This window comes from Phoxinus phoxinus (assembly GCF_949152265.1).
Source record: "Phoxinus phoxinus genome assembly, chromosome: 2".
NCBI classification, from domain to species: domain Eukaryota; kingdom Metazoa; phylum Chordata; class Actinopteri; order Cypriniformes; family Leuciscidae; genus Phoxinus; species Phoxinus phoxinus.
In genome coordinates, this window is record NC_136877.1 from 51460953 (window position 1) to 51484264 (window position 23312).

At 39.5% G+C, this 23312-nt stretch overlaps 1 protein-coding gene across 9 annotated transcripts in view; it reads left to right on the top strand.

The window, feature by feature from the left end:
• The window catches only part of LOC306992993 (uncharacterized protein), a 134569-nt gene that overhangs the window by 36734 nt on the left and 74523 nt on the right, over positions 1 to 23312 (top strand). For 7 of the 9 annotated variants that reach the window (XM_079602356.1, XM_079602359.1, XM_079602357.1 and 4 more), the window contains 3 exons: positions 9727 to 9771; positions 9853 to 10131; positions 10237 to 10365. The exons of the other annotated variants lie outside the window; for them this stretch is intronic. In XM_079602356.1, the coding sequence (XP_079458482.1) occupies positions 9727 to 9771; positions 9853 to 10131; positions 10237 to 10365 (453 nt within the window). The remainder of the gene's footprint in view (positions 1 to 9726; positions 9772 to 9852; positions 10132 to 10236; positions 10366 to 23312) is intronic. 9 annotated transcript variants of the gene reach the window in all.

Genomic DNA, 23312 nt, shown 5'->3' on the forward strand with positions numbered 1-23312 from the left:
TTAAAAACAATCTCATAAAGTCACCAAGCGTTCCTACCTCTCTAATGTCCACACCTGATGCCGGAAGCAGCCACAGTAAAGTGTTTGCGGCAGTAGTATATTCCTGCACAACCGGAGGCTGCAGTTTTAGGACCCCAGTTTTAGGACCGCAGTTTTAGGACCCTAGTTTTTTGTGACAGCGCCACCTACAGAACTGGATGATATAGCGGCGGCTGCTGTTTCAGGACCGCAGTTCTAGGATCCAGGTGGTTTAGTTTGTACATCAAGATCCACCTTGATCCTAAGTCTCAATAGAAAAAAAATATGTATTTTAACAAATAAGATTATGGAATAGAATAGCTCCTGCAGCAGGTGGATTAGAGCAAGTAGCATCAAGCTACACGACACAATTTAAAAGATTAATATTAAACTTTTACTTAAAGCTCACTTTAAACCACCATCGAGTATAGGATATTTGTACCATATTCCGGTCGCGGTTTAAAATGGTTTTAAGTCATAAAAAGAAGTTGAAATATGGTATAATAAAGCAATTTATATGCAGCTAATGGCTACACCTTGCTTGGCAATACTGTAAACATTCTTAATTTATATGAAAATACCCAAAATTGCACGAAAATCACACACAAACCACATATACTCGAAATCTTGCATTTATTAGCTTCTTGTTTCAGGTGAAGAGATGTGTCTTAGCTTTGTTATCACGGATAACAGGACCACGTCATGCAGAAGGGCAGGATTATTGTCACGTTGAACCACGTGAGATGATTGACAGCTGTACAGCGAATGAGACTTGCGTACATTACTGACGCAAATCAGGAAGAGGAGACCCAGATCTCTCTGTGTTCGCTGTTTGAGTTTTATCATAAACACTATAGAGTCTTAAATCTTTCTGATGATGCTCAGTTTGTCCAGATAAAATAAGTAAGAGTGTGATGTTTTAACGAGTAATGAATGTTGAACAACAATCTGTTGTGATCAACAATGTGATCTTTTATCTTTGCCGCGAAAGGGGTTAAATTTGTGTTTTTGGTAATCCAGTTCTGTAGGTGGCGCTGTCACAATAAACTAGGGTCCTAAAACTGCGGTCCTAAAACTGGGGTCCTGAAACTGCAGCCACTCCCGTTGTGCAGGAATACCCTTCTCGTTTGCGGCGCGTCAGTGACGTCGACAAATGACGTTGACCAAAAGCGCAGGTCTATCGCACTTTATATATCCCCATGGTGACAGCCAATTGGCTTACGATCCACATAGTTATAAGGGAAGGTAAAGAGCTTTCCTACCACATAAAGGCTTTTGTTTACAGCCAACATGCAAGAGTTCACCCTTAACTTTGAAATAATGTAATAAGTATAAAGTATAAGGTACAATAAACACCTTTAAATACAGACTAAGATATGCTTTATGTACGTGTGCGTGCTTGCGTGTGTGTGTGTGTTTGTGTGTGTGTGTGTGTGTGGTTATTGATCATTTAAAGCCATTCATAAAGCTTTCAGGCAAAAATTGATTTACAAAATGAGTGTTTGAGAATGTATGAAAGATGTTTATGAAAGTATTACAAATGTTTTTTATAACAGTTTCTTTATGGATTCGTATTTTTTTTTATTGGATTTTTGGATTTATTGATTTATTGGAAATTCCAATAGAAATAATAGAAAAATATTGTCAATAGAAAATGTTTCTGATATAAACTGCAGATGACAATATTCCTCTTAATTCAGATTTTAAAAAAAATATGATTCTGTATTACTTGACTATATTCTTTATTGTTCTTAAATGAATCATCATGGCAAAATTTGCATAATTTCTTAATAATTTGCCACATTTTGTATGTTACACTTCACTGGATCAGAAATGTAATATAAAATGTGTCTTTAATAAACAAAGCAAAATTAAAAGCAGTCTGTTGTTTATACATTTACATTGAGTTGTTTTTGCCTCTTCATGACTCGCTTGCTTTAGTCCTCATTTGTAAGTCGCTTTGGACAAAAGCGTCTGCTAAATTACTTAATAATATATTCAACATTAAATCATTTAGCAGACACTTTTATCCAAAACGACTTACAAATGAGGAGAACAATAGAAGTAATTAAACTAACAATAGGGCAACAATATCCAAGTCCCAGTTAAATGGTGTATAATGCCCTTTTCACAAGATGTAAAATAAGTCTCTGAAATAAGCAAAAACACACCGTTTTGTGTCTGTTCCTTTAAATGCAAATGAGCTGCTGCTCCCGGCACAGGGGGCGGAGCTTTAAGAGCTTGTGTGTGTTATACACGGGTTTCTGTGCAACGTCATCATGTAGATGCGCGCGCATCTAAGAGGCAGAAAGCAACACTCTTTACGGCTATATCTAGCAGAAGCAGAGATGACACGGAGCTGTTGTGCTGTAAACTAACCTAAATAAATAGAGTATGTCAGGTTTTTATGATTCGCAAACTTGGTTGGACAATTTCATACTAGTCAACTAACTAACTTTTTACATAATGTTATATTAATATGCAAATGAAACACAAGCAAACAGATCCAACTCTGAAATTGCAGTTTATTATTGAGTCAACAAGAATTTACAAACAATGCGAAATCTACGTTAATTACAATGTTCTTTTACAGAACTCGGCATAACATATAGCGGTCTTGCCTCTTGGATGCGCACGCATCCGGTATTGTTTGTATACAAGAAACCTGTGTATAGTAGTGGGAAGTTCGGATCATTTTACTGACTCTGATCTTTGAATCTTGTTCATCAAAATTAACAAATCTTTTTTCGAGTCATTTCGTTCTTTTCAGCAGAATGTATTTAAAATGTTACATGTTAACCAAATTCCCCAAACACACCAAATGTTGATCGCATTTACAATAAGAAAAAATGCAATGCAAGGAAAATGCCAAATTATGAGAAACAGAAATTATTAATTAATTTATCTTGGTCTTCAGGCTATGTGTAACCGGTCTGCAACTGACCGCTGTTACGTTACTGTCTCTGCGTTGTGTAATAGAAGGACCAGGACACTGTTACTGCGGTTCACCAGACCAGGGATGTTTATTAACAGTCGCTCACACCCAACATGGACTTATCACCATCTGTGGATCAACATCAATAAAGATGACAAACTGCTTGTGAAGATCTCATCATTACATCACCTCTCTCCACCGCATGCAATGCAAACTCCATTAACAATCAAAAATAATACACATAACATTGAAAGATGTGAAATACCTGTGGATCAACATCAATAAAGATGACAAACTGCTTGTGAAGATCTCATCATTACATCACCTATATGATACAACACTAGTTAGTTGATTAATGACTCAAAGCCCTGTTAATGCATATCATACGGCCCACACAATATATCTTCACATTATTGATCCACTCACACATATAACATGCAATAAAACACAATACACAGTCTCTGTACTGTTCACAAAGGGATATCAACTCAATTAACATACTTTACAAACTTAATTCGCTCATAGATTGAAGAGCTCTGAAAAACGCTTACCTCTCTCCACCGCATGCAATGCAAACTGAAGAGAGGCGCGCGGCCGCGCGCACACTTCAAAATGGCACCACAACAGCGGCAGAAGAAAATATCAAAATAAAAGTCTCTTGAGAATAAATAGCAAAAATCAACATATATTGCTCAGAGAAAAACGGAAATGAATCAGTTATAAAATAATAAGGATTTTAGTGAAAAAGCAACAATACATTAAACTTGTATTGTACTTATTATAACTCGTTACATTCACCCCTTCCGGATTTCACTCAAATCCATACTGAATTATCCAAATAAAATAACAACTGGTACAGGTCTGCAATGAAACAGTCATTAGTTCAACTTGTGAGTTACCCACTAATAGGTCAAGAAAAATCTCAGGGTGATCAAATCTAAGATTATCTTGGAACAATACGGTGCCTTGTACACCATAATATAACCTGACCCTTGTGTTTCACATTTGAAATCAAAATGTCTTCACATCATACAAAATCAAAACACATTAGAATACTCTTCAAAACAAAGAAAGGAATGACCCAGTTCTCTTTTTCAGATTACTTCCTACCCCTTGAAGATAAAAGGGTTTCTGAACCATTGACTCAATTAATCTGTTCACTTTCTTAACGACTCTACCTGCCCGTGTCCTAACACCCTGAACGTCAGTGACTGGAACTTGGGTATCAGTGTCAGTTTGAGAGTCAATAAGAACTTGGGCTTGTGTGTCTGTGTCACAGTCAATGTTGACATCAAGAGATGATGGGCTGGATTGAACTCTACTCTCAGGGAGATCTCTGCTACTACTCTCTTCAATTTGTGACTGGTCACTGGACTCTTTTCCTTTCAAACTGAAATGGTCTGTTCCCACAGCTCCCTCATCATCAGAATCGGGAACTACAGGACTTTCAGAGTCTACGTTCACCCATCTTCTGGTTCTCTCCTCCAGATCTGTTGGTTCGAAGTCATCCGCACAGGACTCACTTCTGTCGCTACGTGACTCACACTCTGAATCTTCCGCAGAGAGCAGAATGCTTTCCTCCTCATCAGGCGATTCAACAGGTAGGAAACTAATGTCTAGAAGCAGGTTCCGGTGCACAATCTTCACATTTCCATTCCCATCTTCTAGCTTGTAAATGTGCTTCTGCAGATTCCTGTCTATTACAGTGTACACGACAGGGTCCCATTTATCCGCTAGTTTCCTCTTGCCTCTTTCTCCTTTATTCGCCACCAACACACGGTCCCCAACATTGAGACATGTCCCTCTGACTTTTTTGTTGTAACCTTTTGCCTGTTTCCTCTGCTCTTTTTCAGAATGTCGCTGCGCAATCTCACCCGCCTCATGGAGGTATGACATCAACGATTTCAGGTAAGTACCATGATCAACAACCACGGGGTCATGTAGCACCTGTCTGAACATGACATCCACTGGCAGCCTTGGGACACGACCAAACATAAGCTGAAATGGAGCATACCCAGTTGTCTCATGGACTGTAGCGTTGTAAGCAAAAGTCAGCGTTTGTATTTGCTCTGGCCATTTGTGCTTTTCTTTCAGAGGCAGGGTTCGGAGCATACTCCCTAAGGTCCGATTAAACCTCTCTACTCCTCCGTTTCCCATGGGGTGGTACGAAGTGGTGTGAGATTTGGCAACTCCTGATAGTTTCAACAACTCTCTTATAAGGGCACTCTCGAAGTTGGCTCCTTGGTCTGTGTGGATGCGGCTCGGGAATCCATACACACAGAATACACGATCCCACAGCTTCCTTGCAACTTGTTTTGCAGACTGATTTGCGCAAGGGAAGGCATGAGCCAACTTCGTGAAATGGTCCGTCACAACGAGCACATCCACAGAGCGTTTTTTCCCATCCTCCGCAGACCAGAAGTCCAGGCATACCAGCTCCATGGGCATAGAGGTCTTAATACTTTCAAGAGGGGCCCGCGCAGATGGTTCGGGAGCCTTGGCTAGGATGCATCTTTGACAGCACTTGATGTATTCACACACATCGTTTCCCATTCCTGGCCAGAAGAAACGTTGGCGGGCTAGATGAATGGTTCTGGCTTGGCCCTGATGACCCGCAAGATCATGTACACCCTTTAAAGCCTGCCCCTTGAGGCTAGAAGGTAAGACCAGCTGATACCGCTTCTGTTTACTGTGTGGATCTTGTGTGACTCTGTACATTATTCCATCCTTGAGTTTTAATTTGTCCCAATGCCTGAGAAGTGATAGGGTTCTGTAACTCATGCTGGCCTTCTCTCGCCTCGATGGTTGACGCTTCGAGTTTACAAAGAATGTCACTCTTGAAATTACTGAATCAGCCTCTTGCATTTCACGAATTTCATCCGCAGCGATCGATGGAAGGGTGTCAATGCCAGCAGGTATTAAATCTGGGTAAGACTGAATTAGCTGCACAGCTCTTGCTTGAGATGTTTCTTCCCACTGATCATGTAAACTTAAACAGGCTTTGATAGTGGCACTGTCAGAGGGTAAGGCAAGACAGGACTGGAAGCAGATCTGCAGATTCTGAGCTCCTTGACGAAAGGCATCTCGAACTCCATCTCCATCAACTGCTTCAGCCTCCACAAGCAAATCATGATATGGCTCCTTCATTAGCCTGCTGCTCACGGTCTTGACAAAAGGGTCTCTACTTAGAGCATCCGCCACCACGTTTTTCAAAATAATGGCCAGACGCAGTTTAGACAATATATATATATTTTTAACCTTACAATAAACGTCAATATTTAAAACAGTTTATTTAGACTTACATGATACTGTGTGTGTCATTTTTCATTTTAATTGTGCAACATTATCTGAAGAGGCGATCGCCTGTACAATCACAGCTGTGATTATGAGAGCTTAAAGTCGGCATGAAATCAAAATTGACCCTATTTACTTTGTTAGCGGATAATACTAGTCTTGTGGTGAACAATTAATCCGTGCAAGTTAATACACGGAAAAAAATTGTTTGCCGAAGTTATCTTTAATCAAAGTCTGAAAAGTTACTTCCGGGTCTGGAATGGCGATCTTTTCTGATGACGTAGGCTTGAAGACTTGGGTTGGTTAACCACTCCCCTCAAACCGTTACTCTGCTATGGGCGAGAGACGGAGAGGAGGAGCGCTGAAGTAAAACCCTGCCCTCTGTTCAATATTCCCTTTCACTCGGAAATGCGTCACAACACTTGAGAAAAGTCGTTTGCAACTTCCGGTTCACGCGGACTTTAATGAAGAGCGTGCACTGCATTGCCAGAGGAATAATAGGAATACACTTCTTTTTGTTTTGTTTTAAATGTTGAATGTTTTTATTGTTTCAGCGTGTTTATTAATCTCCCATTTCTGTTAATATAGTCATTGCATGCTATAACCTAAACCCCGATGATCGCAATGATGTGACTTATATGGTTATTTTTGTATGATCAACTCTGGAAATATTCCTTCATTCAAAAAACATAATTTGATTTAAGGATGGAGATTGCACTGGAAAGTAAAGTGAGTGAGTGAAAGCAATTGGGACATTGCTTAATTTGTATTATCTTTAGTCTTATTGGTGTCGTGCTACATTCCTAATTTAAATATTATGCAGGAAACAGAAATCCGATCGGTTATACAGATACAGAGGCTACTTAATATGAACAAATGTAAACGCACGGTGTCCTGATTGGCTAATGATCCGATCATCTGCTTGATCGGATCATGGTGATCGCATGTTAATGGCAAGTGTAAACGCAGCCTTGTCTTTCTGCTGAGGAGCCGGACCAAGCTCAGCAACTGTGGCGAGGGGACTCACGACTCCGTTCCCTCCGCGGGGGAACCATACGTAACCGAGACGTACCCTTTAATCAGTCACTGGGGAATAGGGACATCTTCCAAATGCAATGACGATAGTGCAAGCCGGATGTGAGCACTCACATTCTCATTGAAGGCACAACAGCCTGAGTGAAAACAGCTGTTCTGGGGCCTCATTTATAAAACTGTGCGTAGGATCTTTACCAAAAGTGTACGTGCGCCCGAAAGGCAAAAATGGCGTACGCAAAAAACTATTCAGACTTATAAAAGCGTGCGTACGCCAGAACCTGCGCAGGATTCACTTTATAAATCCCACTCAGCGGAAGATTGTGCGCACATGCGTCTCCTCCCCGAAATAACCATATATGAGCTTACAACGCCTAGTTTTACTATGCATATCCTCATCTGCATATCATTTGCATATTATTATTCATCCACGTGATAACATGTTTAAATACGGATGCCGTCACATTGCATTAATAAAAACCATTTAGTAGCCCATCCTTGCCTTGTTTTTTAAATAAATAAATAAAATAGTGTAAAATAATTTTTAGAGAAAGTTTTTCTCAATCTTTTCCACTGACCAAATAGTATTTTAAATGATTTATATTTTTAATGTTAACAGATCGACCATGTTGTGCATTATATTTGCACAATCTGCTATTATCATGATAAGCGATTATGTCTGTAGTTAAAACATTGAAACACAGCATGCCAAAGGAAAAGTGTTCAAAAGCATTGCATCCACAACAAATATTTATATTTATTGAATATAAAAAATGTTTGAACTTCTCAGTAAATTTCATGTTTATGCGTTTAACTCATTAATGAGAATGGCATATTTAATCTAAATGTTTATATCAGAAGTAAAACATAGTTTAAATCATTATTTTATTTAAACTGCTATTGTGAACATGCACTGTATTTATGATTAGGACTCATAATGAAGATTTACAGTTTTACTTCATCTGCCGTTAGATATGCGTAAACGACCCAACGCTCTCGCTGGCGCGGACATTTAAGATGTGGATAATTGCTTCAAATGATAGGCTTGGTGAATGAAATTATAATTGTAGTATCTTTCTGTATATGTCTAATTTTCTTTACATTTTCTGTCTAAAAGTGACCAAAAATAAATAACTCCAGCTCACCATCGGTGTCGCCAAACTGCTCCGTCTCCAAAACGTTCGTACGCATGGGTCAGAGTTTGCGTGCAGGTGCGCACATTTTCCCGTCAAGTTTGTTTTTATAAATCACAACTTATGCGTCGGAAGTGGCATACGCCTCTTTCAGGGCCTGTTTTGTGCGTACGCAACGGTTATAAATGAGGCCCCTGGTCTCTGTGAGATCGTGGCCAGCACTGTCTGCGCTGTAACACCAACACCAGCTTGAAGACGTGATCTCCTGAAGAAGCAGACTCCTCTTCTGAAGTTTAAACACTCTCAGAAGAGATTGCAGAGCAGGAACAGTATTCACCGTCTGGCTCTGAGACAAGGATGCGACGCACCAGCTAATTATATACTTACTGTATGCTCGCGATGCACAGCAGCTGGTGCAATTATCGCATGCTAATGTGCATTGGCTCGTTTAGTTTCACTCGAAGTGCTCTCGCAAGCGGTCCCCATTCGTCAGTCTTGACTTGCTTAGTAGTGACTGACGAAGGGGAACAATTGTATCGCGTTCAGTGTGAAAGGACCTTAAAGGTAGGGTATGGAAGTAAAATAATGACAAATGTTTTTGAAATAAAAAAGCCTGTTGAATTGCACTACTTGAAAAAAATATGTATTGCATTAACCATGCTTGCATTTTACTGCATTGTATTTTTAGGGCTTGCATTTTTATGGGCTGAAATTCAACATGGTTGTATATTTAAGCTGTGAATATTTCAATTTAAAACATTTCAAACACATTTTCATTCATAAAAAAATCAATAATCCATTTTCACCTTTCATATTTCACTTCCAAAATATTCAAACTGTTTAAAAATACAACCTATAATATTCAACAGGCAATTTTCGGTCCACTTTATTTCGCTTTACAAATTCGCCTCCACAAATTCAGTGGTTCAAATTCGACAGTAAATTCAACATTGACATCCAGGAACTGCAGGAAAAGCAGTAGATTACCGAGCATACTCTCCATCTGCTGTTAATCGATCTCACCAGCAGGGAGTGCAAGCGCGTGTTGTTGACGAAGACCAGAGCAACAGTTAGAGCAAGCCATTAATTCATTCATAAAAAACTGATTTATAGAAATGTAAGTGTATTTGTGATTATTATGAGGGCTGCTTTTATGTTTATTTCAGTGTCTTCACGGTCCCTGTGTAGCCTACATGCATCTTATGAGATAAGATCGTAATCGTACTAGCTAATCGTACTAGCTCGTGATCTAACACTTTGTTATACGTTTGGCATTAGGGTTAATTTGAGTTTTGTCATTTTCATTCTACACAGGTGAACAAACAGACACGTCGAACGATATAGATGTCTTAACCGACGGTAAGACAAAACTATCTTGTGATAGGCCATAGAATTGTAATTGTTTGACATTTGACAAAACATTCTATCACTTTTTCACAGATTTGTTGCAACTGATTACACAACCCGGATTTCGGGGGTTGACCCAGGAATTTCCCGAAGCGCGCCTCCCTGCTACCAGTCACCCTGCTAGAATCGTTAGTCCTATTTCCACAGCATCGATATGTTCTGATGAACAAATGATACGATGCATTGATGTGATTGACTTAACGACGGGGGGAGACGAACAGCCAGGACCGAGTTTTCACGAACCCTGCCGAAAACGACTAATTGTGTTGGAAACAAGGCTAACAAATCCTTCTACCCCCGAGCCTGATATTGGTAAAATAACATTTATTATTATGTTTTATTCATTTTGAGTTGTATATTTTGTTATTCTAATCATACTAGCACATGTACAAAACCGTGTTGTGCTTTCGGCTGTAGCTGATGTGATTGACCTAACGACGGAGTCAGACGACCAGCTAGGCCCGAGTTTTCGTGAGCCACTCCGAAAACGCCGAATTGTGTTGGATCCCGTGCTAACAACTTCTCCTAAGCATGAACTAGATAATGGTAAAAACTATATTTATTATTATACATTTTTACATTAAATATTCTTATTTTTATTTATTTATTGGTTATATTATTTTGCTCTTTCTAGTTATCATATCACCATTTTATCAATATTTTAACGTGTTATTTATATGCTATAGGCTATTAATTAGGGGCCAAGCACTGAAGGTGCGGGCACCTATTGTATCTGTTCCCGTTCTTATTCTTCTTCTTCCGACTGGGCGTCTATGGCAGCCCATAGAAGCGTATGCGGGAAAGTTGTTTTGGTTTGATATTCTGATAGAGGACATTCCCAACATCAAATACACCAATTTTGGTGTTTCTAACTCATTCCCTCTAGCGCCACCACCTGTCCAAAGTTTCAGAAATTGTATGCTAATAACTTTTGAATCGTAAGGCGTATCAACACAATTCTTTTTTCCTCTGATTCCTGAGCTCATGCCGATTCGATTGCACTCTATGACGTCATTTTTCGTCAAAAAAATATGTCCGCCATATTGAATTGTCCAAAAAAACTACTTTTGTGAACTCGTCCTAGACGGTTTGTCCGATTCTCACCAAAATTGCACCAGATCATCTTCAGGCAGTGCCGACAAAAAGTTATGGAATTCAAGTTGATTCGCTTAACCGTTTTTGATAAACGCACAAACAAATTTTACGTAGCACTTGCGAAAATAGACGTAAGGCTGTATCTCCGCAACGCTTTATCGTATTCAGACCAAACTTGGTACATGTCATCACAAGCATGACTTGAAGCTGCATGCTGCGTTTCGGCGCAGCGCCACCTACTGGTCCGGAGATATGAAAAATTGCTATTTTGGCTTATAACTTCTGAACGGTTTGTCCAAGAATCCTAAACGTGGTCTCGTTAGATTCAGGGCTTCATGCCGAGTCGACTGATATCCAATTTTTCCAGATCGGCCATTTTGTCTGTCGGCCATTTTGAATTATGTGCTAAAATGCTGTATTTTTTGAACGCATGAACGAATTTTTACGAAACTCGGTACGGGTCATCAGTACAATGCCCTGAAGGAGCCTGATAAGTTTCGAAACAGCGCCACCTAGTGGATAATTTTTTTTTTCAAATGCTCATAACTTTGGGTGTGGTCAACTTATTCTCACGGGAGTCATCTCCTTAGACTCCTGAATCGTTGCCGAGTCCAACGATACCAGACTTGCCAGGTTTCGGCATATGGTTTGTGCAGCGTTGTAATTTAGCGCTTTAAAAACATTTGGCGATATCTTCGTAACCGCTAGTCCGATCGAGACGAAACCACCGTCAGAAGTTTGGAAACATAGGTCGATAGCTAAACGCCAATGCCCAAATCTCAAAATATTGATCGTAAGGGGTAGTAAAATTCAATCAAAGTCACGTGTCAGTCGTTTTTGACGTGTTTTTTTCACATAAATGTCTATAACGTTGAATCTAATTGAGATATTTTCACCAAAATTGACACACAGATGCATGGGCTCAGTCTGAGGACACACAAAAAAAACTGTGGGATTGAGCCTCTTGGTGGCGCTAAAACTAAACAAAACATGAAATTCCCATTGACTTCAATGCAGTTTAGTGATGTAAAATGCTATACTTAACGAATGCATTGCTGTAACATTATGAAACTCAGAATGTGCCATCAACACCATGTCCTGAAAGTACTCAACAGATTTAAAGACAGCGCCACCTTTTGGTCAAAAGTTGTAACAAATTTTCACGAAATGCTAATAACTTTTGAATAAATTTGCCTATAGTAATGAGACTGATCTCAATAGATTCCTTGGGTTATGCTGAAAACATAGATACAAATTTTGCCATAGTCAGCCAAACTTCCTGTCCGCCATCTTTATTTTCTTTTAAAACCTACTTTTTCGAACTCCTCCTAGACCGAACGTCCGATTTTCACCAAAATCGGATCGTGTCATCTCCAGACCGTGCCGAGTAAAAGTTATGGATTTCGTGTCGATAGACGAAACCGTTTTCGTATACCGCAGTGGCAAAGTTGAGGCATGATGCCAAAATGACTATTCAGGCTTTATATCTGCAATGCCTTGACATATTGACACCAAACTTTGTATGTGTCGTTGTCACTTCACTCTGACCACATCACATCAGTTTCGTAACTGCGCCACCTATTGGTCGAAAGTGATAATCATATTTTTAGTTAATGCATGTGATTTTTCAACCATTTTGCCAAAATTCATCTTTAAATGTCTTTAATTGCTCCTAGCTGCAGTTGGTCTCACACTCCCAGCCACTTTGGCATATCTCGTCATCTTGCTTGCGCTTGGCCCCGTAATGGCTGCTTGCAGCTATATTTAGGGGCCAAGCACTGAAGGTGCGGGCACCTATTGTATCTGTTCCCGTTCTTATTAGGGGCCAAGCACTGAAGGTGCGGGCACCTATTGTATCTGTTCCCGTTCTTATTCTTCTTTTTAGGGGCCAAGCACTGAAAGTGCGGAGGCACCTATTGTTTTCGTTCCGGTTCTTATTATTATTAGGGGCCAAGCACTGAAAGTGCGGAGGCACCTATTGTTTTCGTTCCGGTTCTTATTATTATTATTAGGTGTTCAAGCACGAAGTGCTGAAAACCTATTGTAATTGTACTGATTTTTATTATTATTAGGTGTTCAAGCACGAAGTGCTGAAAACCTATTGTAATTGTACTGATTTTTATTATTAGGTGTTCAAGCACGAAGTGCTGAAAACCTATTGTAATTGTACTGATTTTTATTATTATTATTAGGTGTTCAAGCACGAAGTGCTGAAAACCTATTGTAATTGTACTGATTTTTATTATTAGGTGTTCAAGCACGAAGTGCTGAAAACCTATTGTAATTGTACTGATTTTTATTATTATTATTATTATTATTATTATTATTATTATTATTCTTCCGCCGTAAAACGCATCGTGCAGCCCAAACCGTAAGTGCTGGAGCTTTGAAACTTTGCCATATGGTAGTACAAAAATCGAGGAGAGGTTATCAAATTATGAGCCACATTGGCCCATAGGTGGCGCTATAGCAATCAATTGCGCGAAACTGGTCATAACTCCTAGACCGTATGTCGTAGACTCAAGTGTCTTATATCAGTGGAAAGCTGGTCACCTGGAGAACAAAACGTATATCTCCGATTTCATTTCCGCCATGATAGATTTTCCGCCATTTTGAATTTTGTCAAAAACCTACTTTTGCGAACTAGTCCCTGGATTTTCGCCCGATCGGAACCAAACAAGTGCAGAAATGTTCTCTGGAGTCTGAAGATCAATAATTATCGAAAGAAAGTTGAAATTTCGATTTACGGTTGCTAGGGGGCGTCAAAACGTTAATGTGGGCGGAGCCTATTTTACTAAAATGCCTATAACTCAAGTAGTAAATGAGATAACTTTACCAAACTTGGTACACATGTGTAGGAGGTCAATCTGAGGTCACGATAAAAAAACCGCGTCGATTGGCCACATGGTGGCGCTATAACACAGAAAAAACATATAAACACCTGACCGTTTGTCCGATTGACTTGAAATTTGGTATGCAGTGTCTTGGCCCAAGGCCCCATGTATGTGTAAAAGGATATTGGCGTATCTCAAAAAACATGGCCGCCATTGGCCAATGAAGTTGAATCACCTATTAGACAAGGTTAACGGAGGCCAATCGGAACGAAACTCGTCAGGCATGTTCAACTCGTGGCCAAAGAAGTCTGTAAGAGTTTTGAAAGAAATCGGCCACTAGTTGGCGCTAACGAGTTTTACGGCTCTGTAATCACGTGGTGTTGCACAAATCTCCATAATATGCATATCATTTGATAGATCTCCTCATGCTGAACAACTTTGCCTCTAGAACTAATGCTGTCAACCAAATCGTTCATTAAATGTTCACGAATATGTTAAAAACCTACTTTTGCGAACTAGTCCCTGGTTTTTTGCCCAATCGGAACCAGACCAGTCTAGGACAATTCTCTGGACTCTCTAGATCAATAATTATCGAAAAAAAGTGTAATTTTTGCCTTTGTATGGCTATAATTGGCTCATTTAGAAAATGGGCGTGGCAAAATCCAATCAAAAGCCTATAAATCCCAAATTAAAACTCATAACTTCACAAAAATTGGTGAGCATATGTGAAATAACATCATTAACAAGCATGCAACATTTTATATAGATCGGACCATAGGTGGCGCTATAACTGTTAAAAAGCTTTTAAACCATATATTTCCTATGGTAAATTGCCTGTATTGGCTGTAAATTGTGTTTTTCCATCTATGATGTCAGTGGTTAAATGGTTGCTAAATAAATCTTAATGTCTTTTGATGCTAATGTGCTTAAAGGCCATAAAAGCTTGAACACCGACAAATGCTGCTTGCAGCTTTAATTATTATTATTATTATTATTATTCTTCCGCCGTAAAACGCATCGTGCAGCCCAAACCGTAAGTGCTGGATCTCTGAAACTTTGCCATATGGTAGTACAAAAATCGAGGAGAGGTTATCAAATTATGACCCCGATTGGCCCATAGGTGGCGCTATAGCGATCAATTGCGCGAAACGTGTCATAACTCCTAGACCGTATGTCGTAGACTCAAGTGTCTTATATCATTGGAAAGCTGACCACCTGACGTAAAAAACGTATATCTCCGATTTCATTTCCGCCATGATAGATTTTCCGCCATTTTGAATTTTGTCAAAAACCTACTTTTGCGAACTAGTCCCTGGTTTTTTGCCCGATCGGAACCAAACCAATGCAGAAATGTTCTCTGGAGTCAGATAATCAATAATTATTGAAAAAAGTTCAATTATCGATTAACGGTCGCTAGGGGGCGTAAAATTAACGTTGTAGGCGGAGCCTATATTACTAAAACGCCTATAACTCAAGTAGTAAATGAGATAACTTCACCAAACTTGGTACACATGTGTAGGAGGTCAATTTGAGGTCACGATAAAAAAAACGCGTCGTTTGGCCACATGGTGGCGCTATAACACAGAAAAAACGTATAAACACCTGACCGTTTGTCCGATTGACTTAAAATTTGGTATGCAGTGTCTTGGCCCAAGGGGCCATCTATGTCTAGAAGTATATTGGCGTATCTAAAAAAAAAATGGCCGCCATTGGCCAATGAAGTTTAAGCACCCATTAGACAAGGTTAACGGAGGCCAATCGTAACGAAACTCGATGGCCATGTTCAACTCATGGCCCTAAAGGTCTGTAAGAGTTTTGAAAGAAATCGGCCACTAGTTGGCGCTAACGAGTTTTACGGCTCTGTAATCACGTGGTGTTAGAAATTTCGTCAGAATATGCATATTATTTGATAGATCTCCTCATGCTGAACAACTTTGCCTCTAGAACTAATGCTGTCAATCGAATTGTTCATTAATTATACGCAATTACGTTAAAAACCTACTTTTGCGAACTAGTCCCTGGTTTTTCGCCCGATCGGAACCAGACCAGTCTAGAACAATTCTCTGGACTCTCTAGATCAATAATTATTAAAAAAAAGTTGAACTTTTGCATTTGGATGGCTATAAGAGGGTAATTTAAGAAAAGGGGCGTGTCAAAATACACTTAAAAGCCTATAAATCCTAAATAAAAACTCAAAACTTCACAAAAATTGGTGAGAATATGTGCAATAACATCATTAACAAGCATGCAAAATTTTATGGAGATCGGACCATAGGTGGCGCTATAACTGTTAAAAAGCTTTTAAACCATATATTTCTTATGGTAAATTGCCTGTATTGGCTGTAAATGGTGTTTTTCCATCTATGATGTCAGTGATTAAATGCTTGCTAAATAAATCTTAATGTCTTTTAACGTTAATGTGCTTAAAGGCCTTAAAGGCCTTAAAAGCTTGAACACCGACAAATGCTGCTTGCAGCTTTAATTTGTCTTGTTATTGTTATTATTCTGCCGTAAAACGCATCGTGCAGCCCAAACCGTAAGAGCTAGAGACTTGAAACTTTGTCAGTAGGTAGTACAAAAATCGAGGAGAGGTTATCAAAATATGAGCCAAATTGGCCCATAGGTGGCGCTATAGCAATCAATTGCGCAAAACTGCTCATAACTCCTAGACCGTAAGTCATAGACTCAAGTGTCTTATATCATTGGAAAGCTGGCCACCTGACGTAAAAAACGTATATCTCCGATTTCATTTCCGCCATGATAGATTTTCCGCCATTTTGAATTTTGTCAAAAACCTACTTTTGTGAACTAGTCCCTGGTTTTTCGCCCGATTGGAACCAAACCAGTGCAGAAATGTTCTCTGGACTCTGAAGATGAATAATTATCGAAAAAAAGTTGAATTATCGATCTACAGTAGCTAGGGGGCGCAAAATGTACGTTGTGGGAGGAGCCTATTTTACTAAAATGTCTATAACTCAAGAAGTAACGGAGATTTCTTCACCAAACTTAGTACACGCATGTAGGAGGTCAATTTGAGGTCACGATACAAAAACCGCGTTGATTGGCCACATGGTGGCGCTATAATCAAGAAAAAACAAATACACACATGACCGTTTGTCCGATTGACTTGAAATTTGGTATCCAGTGTCTTGGCCCAAGGCCCATGTATGTCTAGAAGGATATTGGCGTATCTAAAAAAAAAATGGCCGCCATTGGCCAATGAAGTTTAAGCACCTATTAGACAAGGTTACCGGAGGCCAATCAGAACGAAACTCGTCGGGCATGTTCAACTCGTGGCCAAAGAGGTCTGTAAGAGTTTTGAAAGAAATCGGCCACTAGTTGGCGCTAACGAGTTTTACGGCTCTGTAATCACGTGGTGTTACAAATATCGTCAGAATATGCATATCATTTGATAGATCTCCTCATGCTGAACAACTTTGCCTCTAGAACTAATGCTGTCAATCGAATCGATCATTAAATATTTGCAATTACGTCAAAAAACTACTTTTGCGAACTAGTCCCTGGTTTTTTGGCTGATCGGGACCAGACCAGTCTAGGACCATTCCCTGGACTCTCTAGATCAATAATTATCGAAAAAAAGTTGAACTTTTGCATTTTTCGCATGGTAAAATAGGCTAATTTAGAAAAGGGGAGTGTCAAAATACACTAAAAAACATATAAATCCTAAATAAAAACTCAGAACTGCACAAAAATTGATCAGCATATGTGTCTTAACATTATTAACAAGCATGCAAAATTTTATGGAGATCGGACAATAGGTGGCGCTATAACTGTTAAAAAGCTTTTAAACCATATATTTCCTATGGTAAATTGCCTGTATTGGCTGTAAATGGTGTTTTTCCATCTATGATGTCAGTGGTTAAATGCTTGCTAAATAAATCTTATTGTCTTTTGATGCTAATGTGCTTAACGGCCTTAAAGGCCTTAAAAGCTTGAACACCGACAAATGCTGCTTGCAGCTTTAATTATTATTATTATTCCGCCGTAAAACGCATCGTGCAGCCCAAACCGTAAGTGCTAGAGACTTGAAACTTTGGATTAAGGTAGTACAAAAATCGAGGAGAGGTTATCAAAATATGAGCCCAATTGGCCCATAGGTGGCGCTAGAGCAACCCAAAGTACTAAATTTGCCATAACTCCAAGGTCTTTTGGGCTAGAATCACAGTTTCCACATCACTGTAATCCTTGGCTCAAGACGAACAAGATGTATATCTCGAAATTCGATTTGGAGCAAAAAAAAAAAAAGTTATGGCCAATTTTGTCCAAAACCTACTTGTGCGAACTAGTCCCTGGTTTTTGGCCTGATCAGAACCAAACCAGTCTAGGACAGTTCTCTGGACTCTGCTGAACAATAATTATCAAGAAGAAGTGCAACTTTTGCATTTGGCTGGCTGTAGCAGGGTCATTTCAGAAAAGGGGCGTGTCAAAATACACTCAAAAGCCTATAAATCCTAAACAAAAAGTCAAAACTTCACAAAAATTGATCAGCATATGTGCAATAACATGGTGAGGAAGCATGCCGAGTTTCATGGAGATCGGACCATAGGTGGCGCTATAACTGGCAAAAAGGTATCGTTCTTATTAGGTGTTCAAGCACGAAGTGTTGAAAACCTATTGTAATTGTACAGATTTTTATTATTATTATTATTCCGCCGTAAAACGCATCGTGCAGCCCAAACCGTAAGTGCTAGAGACTTGAAACTTTGGATTAAGGTAGTACAAAAATCGAGGAGAGGTTATCAAAATATGAGCCCAATTGGCCCATAGGTGGCGCTAGAGCAACCCAAAGTACTAAATTTGCCATAACTCCAAGGTCTTTTGGGCTAGAATCACAGTTTCCACATCACTGTAATCCTTGGCTCAAGACGAACAAGATGTATATCTCGAAATTCGATTTGGAGCAAAAAAAAAAAAAGTTATGGCCAATTTTGTCCAAAACCTACTTGTGCGAACTAGTCCCTGGTTTTTGGCCTGATCAGAACCAAACCAGTCTAGGACAGTTCTCTGGACTCTGCTGAACAATAATTATCAAGAAGAAGTGCAACTTTTGCATTTGGCTGGCTGTAGCAGGGTCATTTCAGAAAAGGGGCGTGTCAAAATACACTCAAAAGCCTATAAATCCTAAACAAAAAGTCAAAACTTCACAAAAATTGATCAGCATATGTGCAATAACATGGTGAGGAAGCATGCCGAGTTTCATGGAGATCGGACCATAGGTGGCGCTATAACTGGCAAAAAGGTATCGTTCTTATTAGGTGTTCAAGCACGAAGTGTTGAAAACCTATTGTAATTGTACAGATTTTTATTATTATTATTATTCCGCCGTAAAACGCATCGTGCAGCCCAAACCGTAAGTGCTAGAGACTTGAAACTTTGGATTAAGGTAGTACAAAAATCGAGGAGAGGTTATCAAAATATGAGCCCAATTGGCCCATAGGTGGCGCTAGAGCAACCCAAAGTACTAAATTTGCCATAACTCCAAGGTCTTTTGGGCTAGAATCACAGTTTCCACATCACTGTAATCCTTGGCTCAAGACGAACAAGATGTATATCTCGAAATTCGATTTGGAGCAAAAAAAAAAAAAGTTATGGCCAATTTTGTCCAAAACCTACTTGTGCGAACTAGTCCCTGGTTTTTGGCCTGATCAGAACCAAACCAGTCTAGGACAGTTCTCTGGACTCTGCTGAACAATAATTATCAAGAAGAAGTGCAACTTTTGCATTTGGCTGGCTGTAGCAGGGTCATTTCAGAAAAGGGGCGTGTCAAAATACACTCAAAAGCCTATAAATCCTAAACAAAAAGTCAAAACTTCACAAAAATTGATCAGCATATGTGCAATAACATGGTGAGGAAGCATGCCGAGTTTCATGGAGATCGGACCATAGGTGGCGCTATAACTGGCAAAAAGGTATCGTTCTTATTAGGTGTTCAAGCACGAAGTGTTGAAAACCTATTGTAATTGTACAGATTTTTATTATTATTATTATTCCGCCGTAAAACGCATCGTGCAGCCCAAACCGTAAGTGCTAGAGACTTGAAACTTTGGATTAAGGTAGTACAAAAATCGAGGAGAGGTTATCAAAATATGAGCCCAATTGGCCCATAGGTGGCGCTAGAGCAACCCAAAGTACTAAATTTGCCATAACTCCAAGGTCTTTTGGGCTAGAATCACAGTTTCCACATCACTGTAATCCTTGGCTCAAGACGAACAAGATGTATATCTCGAAATTCGATTTGGAGCAAAAAAAAAAAAAGTTATGGCCAATTTTGTCCAAAACCTACTTGTGCGAACTAGTCCCTGGTTTTTGGCCTGATCAGAACCAAACCAGTCTAGGACAGTTCTCTGGACTCTGCTGAACAATAATTATCAAGAAGAAGTGCAACTTTTGCATTTGGCTGGCTGTAGCAGGGTCATTTCAGAAAAGGGGCGTGTCAAAATACACTCAAAAGCCTATAAATCCTAAACAAAAAGTCAAAACTTCACAAAAATTGATCAGCATATGTGCAATAACATGGTGAGGAAGCATGCCGAGTTTCATGGAGATCGGACCATAGGTGGCGCTATAACTGGCAAAAAGGTATCGTTCTTATTAGGTGTTCAAGCACGAAGTGTTGAAAACCTATTGTAATTGTACAGATTTTTATTATTATTATTATTCCGCCGTAAAACGCATCGTGCAGCCCAAACCGTAAGTGCTAGAGACTTGAAACTTTGGATTAAGGTAGTACAAAAATCGAGGAGAGGTTATCAAAATATGAGCCCAATTGGCCCATAGGTGGCGCTAGAGCAACCCAAAGTACTAAATTTGCCATAACTCCAAGGTCTTTTGGGCTAGAATCACAGTTTCCACATCACTGTAATCCTTGGCTCAAGACGAACAAGATGTATATCTCGAAATTCGATTTGGAGCAAAAAAAAAAAAAGTTATGGCCAATTTTGTCCAAAACCTACTTGTGCGAACTAGTCCCTGGTTTTTGGCCTGATCAGAACCAAACCAGTCTAGGACAGTTCTCTGGACTCTGCTGAACAATAATTATCAAGAAGAAGTGCAACTTTTGCATTTGGCTGGCTGTAGCAGGGTCATTTCAGAAAAGGGGCGTGTCAAAATACACTCAAAAGCCTATAAATCCTAAACAAAAAGTCAAAACTTCACAAAAATTGATCAGCATATGTGCAATAACATGGTGAGGAAGCATGCCGAGTTTCATGGAGATCGGACCATAGGTGGCGCTATAACTGGCAAAAAGGTATCGTTCTTATTAGGTGTTCAAGCACGAAGTGTTGAAAACCTATTGTAATTGTACAGATTTTTATTAGGTGTTCAAGCACGAAGTGCTGAAAACCTATTGTAATTGTACTGATTTTTATTATTATTATTATTATTATTATTCTCCTGTAAAACGCATCGTGCAGCCCAAACCGTAAGACCTAGAGACTTGAAACTTTGCCAGATGGTAGTACAAAAATCGAGGAGAGGTTATCAAATTATGAACCCGATTGACCCATAGGTGGCGCTATAGCGACCAATTGCGCGAAACTGGTCATAACTCCTAGACCGTATGGCCTAGACTCAAGTGTCTTATATCATTGGAAAGCTGGACACTTGGAGAACAAAACGTATATCTCCGATTTAATTTCCGCCATGATAGTATTTCCGCCATTTTGAATTTTGTCAAAAACCTACTTTTGCTAACTAGTCCCTGGTTTTTTGCCCGATCGGAACCAAACCAGTGCAGAAATGTTCTCTGGAATCTTAAGATCAATAATGATCAAAAAAAAGTTGAAATTTCGATTCACGGTCGCTAAGGGGCGCAAAATTAACGTTGTGGGAGGAGCCTATTTTACTAAAATGCCTATAACTCGAGAAGTAAATGAGATAGCTTCACCAAACTTGGTAAACATGTGTAGGAGGTCAATTTGAGGTCACGATAAAAAAATCGCGTCGATTGGCCACATGGTGGCGCTATAATACAGAAAAAAACATATAAACACCTGACCGTTTGTCCGATTGACTTGAAATTTGGTATGCAGTGTCTTGGCCCAAGGCCCCATGTATGTGTAAAAGGATATTGGTGTATCTCAAAAAACATGGCCACCATTGACCAATGTAGTTGAATCACCTATTAGACAAGGTTAACGGAGGCCAATCAGAATGAAACTCAGTGGGCATGTTCAACTCATGGCCCTAGAGGTCTGTAAGAGTTTTGAAAGAAATCGGACACTAGTTGGCGCTAACGAGTTTTAAGGCTCTGTAATCACGTGGTGTCACAAATATCGTCACAATATGTATATCATTTGATAGATCTCCTCATGCTGAACATATTTGCCTCAAGAACCACTGCTGTCAATCAAACCGTTTATTAAATATTCACGAATATGTTAAAAACCTACTTTTGCGAACTAGTCCCTGGTTTTTCGCCCAATCAGAACCAAACCAGTCTAGGACAATTCTCTGGACTCTCTAGATCAATAATTATCGAAAAAAAGTTGAATTTTTGCATTTGGTTGGCTATAAGTGGGTCATTTAGAAAATGGGTGTGTCAGAAAGCACTCAAAAGCCTATAAATCCTAAAAGAAAACTCAGAACTTCACAAAAATTGCCGAGCATAAGTGTCCTAACATGGTGAGGAAGCATGCAAAGTTTCATGGAGATCGGACGAAATTTGCCTCTATAACAGTTAAAAAAGATGAAAATGATATGAACAACAGCATATTAAACCAATAAGTGGTCTTCTACTGCCCCCTGCTGTCATTTCATCATACTACTCCCTAATATTGTTATATATTTCATATTTAGACTTTATAAAATCAGTATTTTACCATTTACAATCACATTTTATCAAAATTCATCTATTGTTGTATTACTATTGTGTCACACTGAGAAATGGGAATCCTGAAAGCGAAACTATAACGGTGGCCACGCCCCCCCAGTACAAATTCACTCATATCTCGAAAACGGAAAGTCGTTGCGCGCTCAAATTTTGATGGTAAGGTCCTCTTCAGGCTCTTAATCGAAATCTATTTCGCGGAGCTCGGGAACGCCCCCCCCCCGCGAATGTCAAATTCGCGAGACCTCCGACCTTTGATCGACTGTAACTCCCGAACCAGACCACCCCGATTCTTGTACAATAGCTTGTTGGAAAGGGCTCGTCCTCATCTAGATCCGATTCAATTTTGGTGCGATTTGGCCTGGGGATTCCCGAGATATAAGCCAAAAAAGGATTGCATTTGAACGGGAATTACTCCCGGCCCCAATCGCCCACCAACACCAGGATGGTCTCATTACACAGGGCACCTTGAGCACTATCTAAGCTCCGAGTTTCATATTTTTTCGCCTTCTCGTTCCCGAAATATAAGTGAAAAACCAAATTTCCATTCATTCATTCATTCACTTCAACTATAAGATGGAGGCTGTACCACTGTTGTCCACTAGAGAGAGCAGCAGGATTATATTTGTAATCTTCATATCAGCTTTCAGCATTTGCTAACAAACAAATGCTTAAAGCTATATATTTGTTATTTTGATGGACGTGTAATGTGT